This window comes from Amblyomma mixtum, chromosome 3 (assembly GCF_055824585.1).
Source record: "Amblyomma mixtum isolate Tamu chromosome 3, ASM5582458v1, whole genome shotgun sequence".
Taxonomy (NCBI): Eukaryota; Metazoa; Arthropoda; class Arachnida; order Ixodida; family Ixodidae; genus Amblyomma; species Amblyomma mixtum.
In genome coordinates, this window is record NC_143014.1 from 41,626,351 (window position 1) to 41,630,588 (window position 4,238).

Sequence of the window (4,238 nt, forward strand, 5' to 3'; positions counted from 1 at the left end):
CCAGCATACTGTTTCTCTGCTGTAGACCTTTTATTGCGCGCATTTGAAATGCGTTTCCACATGAGGACGCGTTACATCACACTGAAGCCAGTAAAAGCCAAGCCAACCACGAGCCAGCAAACGAGAAATCGACGCACAAAATGGCAGCTTCTAGTACAGGCGGTGGCACTGTTCCTTCAAACTCCACCAAAAAAGCTCGCGTATTTGACCTAAATGCCATCTTTGAGGAAGCCAGGAAAACGGCCATAAGTAGAAGTAAAGATGCGAAACTCGTAGAAGATCCAAAGCCATGCATCAGCGATCCTGAAAGTAACGTCGAAGACAAGGCATCCCGTGACAACACTTCTGCGCCCTCCGTAACAGGCAGTAAAGAAGACAGCGAACGCCTGGTGGGGCCCCCAGTCACACTGTCAGCTGAACCAAACTCCACGAAGAAAGCTCGCGTGTTTGACTTCAATGAAATTTTCGAGGAAGCCAGGAGAACGGCCGTGAGTAGAAGTAAAGACGCGAGACTCGCAGAAGACCCAAAACCGTCGACCAGCGATCCTGAAAGCAAAGGCGGGGTAACTGGCGGCAGCAGTTCTGCGTCCGTCGCTGCGCAGAGTGAGGAAGGCAGCGATGAAGAGCTTGTGGGACCTCCAATCACACTATCAGCTGAAGCTAACGAGGAAGGAACTAGCTCGGAGGAAGACGAGGAGGGAAGTGAGCATACCACAGAATCATATCGCACAATTCCAGTGAAAGAGCAACTTACGCTGCGGCACGGCACAAAGATTGTGTCGGCATTGGCTCTGGATCCCAACGGAGCGCGTCTTGTCACTGGCGGGTATGACTTTGATATTACATTGTTCGATTTTGCTGGCATGGATTCATCTCTGCAGCCGTTCCGCTCGCTTCGGCCTTGCGACTGTCACCAGATAAGAAACCTCGAGTACAGCTGCACAGGTGACACGTTTCTGGTAGTATCTGGGAGTGCTCAAGCCAAAGTATTAGATCGAGATGGTTTCGAAGTGATGGAATGCATTAAGGGGGACCAGTATATTACAGACATGGCGCGCACCAAAGGTCACGTGGCTATGTTAAACTACGGCTGCTGGCACCCGCGCAGTCGTGAAGACTTTCTCACTTGCGCCAACGACGGCACACTGCGGCTGTGGAATGTAGACAAGCCCAACTGCCATAAAGCGTTGGTGAAAACCAAGCAGCAGGGCGGCCTTAGGGCCATCCCGTCGACGTGCCGCTTCAGCCGGGATGGCCAACTTATGGTTGCTGGTTGCCAGGACGGGTCACTCCAATTTTGGGACCAGCGGCGCACATTGGTGCACCCCAGCAGCACGGTCCGCGAGGCACACCAGCGGGGAACGGACGTAACCTGCGTGGCGTTCGCCCATGACGGCCGCCAGCTGGCCACGCGGTCTTGTGATGACACGCTGAAGTTGTGGGACATTCGCGCATTGCGGGCCACAGCGTTGCACACGTTTGCAGAGCTCAACAACTTGTACCCGGCCACCGACTGCGGATTTAGCCCAGACGACCAGGTTATATACACAGCCACATCAAATACCGCTGGTGAGGGCCATTTAGTGTTCTTTGAGCGTGACACCATGCGCGAGGTGCTGCGACTCCAGCTGCCGTCACCAGTGGCCCGTATCATATGGCATGCACGTCTCAACCAACTTCTGGCAGGGTTGGCATGCGGAGAGGTGCGCCTGCTGTATGACGCAGCCTACAGTCACCATGGTGCACTGTTATGCGCATCCAAGGCAGCTCGGGCCAGACCTACGCCACAGGGCCTCACGCAGGCGCAGGTGCTCACACCGCATGCGCTGCCACTGTTTCGTGAGGAGCGACCGCGCAGCTCACGCAAGCGTCTGGAGAAGGCACGCAAGGATCCTGTGCTGTCTCAGAGGCCTGATCTTCCAGTGACGGGCCCTGGCCAAGGAGGCCGTATTGCTTCAGCAGGGAACACTCTGTCTTCCTATATTGTGCGCAACCTAGGCACCACCAAGCGCGTTGATGACAATGTGGACCCACGCGAGGCCATCCTCAAATATGCCAAGGAGGCAGCTGAGAACCCTTATTGGGTGACACCTGCCTACGCTTCAACACAGCCTAAGCCAGTCTTCCAAGAAAGTGAAGAGCCAATGCCTGCTAAGAAGCCAAAGCAGTCGTAGTGCCTTTTTGGTTCCAAACTGCAAATGCACACAGTGTGGTAAGCCCCGGCGTGAACTGTTGGCCCAAGCATATTTGTTTGAAAGGTGCTATGTTGTTCGTGCCTATGGAATCATTGAAAGAACTTTGGAATGCTCCATCCCATTCAACAGACTGTTATATTACTACAGTGCTTGCATTTCCCATGATACTGAAGTGGCAGTAGTGTACATAGGTGATTACTCGGTGGTGTGCTTACACTGGACACTATTCCTAATAACAGCGTCTGCTAGTGCCACTCTTTGTATGTACTATCGCGCTCAATATGAGTTGCAACGCGCGGTCATCGACCGGGGCTCGTTCCGTGGGGTGCCTCCTCCAAACAGTTGCTCGGAATTCTGGAAGAAACTGCTGTTCCAGGAAACAACAGAACCCCCGCTCAGGAAAAAGTTTCTCCCAGAATTCCGAGCGACTGTTTGGAAGAGGCACCCCCACGGAATGAGCCCCAGTCGATGACCGCGCGTTGCAACTCATATTGAGCGCGATAGCACATATTCATGTTGTAAATATACCCATAAATGTGAACATGCATAAACTGAGACACTGTCTGTATTAGTGCATGTTCAAGCACTAAAACGGTTTTTTTGCTGGTTTTCAAAACTTGCATTTGTTATTTTCCATTACTCTCAAGCTGTGTTGCCACTTAATCTCACTTTGCATTTTTGAGGGCAGAAAATTTGCCCCGGATGCTGGGTAAGTAAAGCTAAATGAGTGTATGGAAAAGGAAGTCAGCATCTTGCTGCCTTGATAGCAATACCTATACTATTTTGTATAATGTAGCGTTCTTGCAGGGTGCAGTTCTTTAAAGGAACAGTGAGGAGAGCTCTATTAATATTTTTTTTAAAGCAAAATCCGATAGTTCGGCATTTCATGGCGTTGTTGCCACTTAGCCGGCAGCGAAAGATGCATTTATTTCTAGGAAATTTGGATTCGAAGTTGAAAAAGTTTTTCCCGCTGCTCTGATTCAAACTTGGGATTCTCTTAAGACGACACAGGACTAAGTGACGTGAAACATGACGTGCACATGACGTAACGCAGACTCCGTGATTTCTAGCGGCCAGCAGTGCGGCCTAGCAGCAGCCGAAAAGAAAGCCACTGCCGGCTGCACGTTGAAGGCATTTATCGGCTATTGCGGCCGTCGTTACCGTAGCTTCGTTTACGTTTGCACCGGCGTTTTGCCAGCGTTACGATGGATCCCGTTATCGAAGTCGTCAACGAAGTTCTCGCAAATAGACACCTTTAGCATACCGTGTACCTTGTTACCGTTAGCGGAGTACCGGGAGCCCGCCTACCGCCGGTGAGCAGGCGCTGAGCCCGCGTAGCTGCCGGGTATGTGGCGCCATCTGGCGACGTCAAGGAGATTTGCGCATGCATTGGCTGCGCCTCAGTGATTCGTGGCTTCTCGTGTCTTAGTGTTGCTAGAACCATTGGTTCTAGCAACACTGTTTTGTCCTATGACGTCATCACGCTTGTACTTGGGAGTTTGGCCTGTGGCGGCGATGCCTGTATTTTGGTTCTTGCTCTTTTCTACGTTACAAGAGCCTTGTTGTCAGTATGAGTGGCGTTTTTGTAATCAGGAGCTGGTATTCTGTCGATACAAGCCAACTTCAGTTTCTCCTCAGTGTCCCTTTAAGGGGTAAAGGAGCCAAAATTTTGATTGCATTTGCTTCATCAGCATGCTATATATGTAGTCACTCAAATGAATACTAGGTCAAAATTTCAGGGGGAAATGTACAGTGCATTTTTTGAAACTTCATTTGCAGAAGCAGTGAATCCTTTTCTCAAATCTGTTAAATTTATTCATTAATTCCAGAAACAAGGGGGTCAGTGCAGTTTAGAAAAAAAAAATACAGAGGGCACTTTACTTAGGCTGCTTAAATGCAAAAGCATTGTTTTTTTTTTTTTATTTTTTTCTCTTCCTTTCTAATTATACACCTACTTATTGGCATACAGTCGTAAGGCAGCGCATATATTAGGTTCACTGAGAAGCAACGTGTTACTGTGACCTATGGGTTGCAGCTCGCCTT

General features: G+C 50.1%; 1 protein-coding gene across 1 annotated transcript; it reads left to right on the plus strand.

The window, feature by feature from the left end:
- On the plus strand, nt 1–2,622 carry LOC149349876 (WD repeat-containing protein 70). Its single transcript, XM_089578854.1, has one exon. The coding sequence runs from the start codon at nt 141–143 to the stop codon at nt 2,172–2,174; it is 2,034 nt and encodes a 677-aa protein (XP_089434980.1). The 5' UTR covers nt 1–140; the 3' UTR covers nt 2,175–2,622.
- The last annotated feature ends 1,616 nt before the right edge of the window (nt 2,623–4,238 follow it).

What these genes read in the sequence shown, in the direction of transcription:
- LOC149349876 (XM_089578854.1), top strand. Translation starts at nt 141, where the DNA reads ATGGCAGCTTCTAGTACAGGCGGTGGCACTGTTCCTTCAAACTCCACC.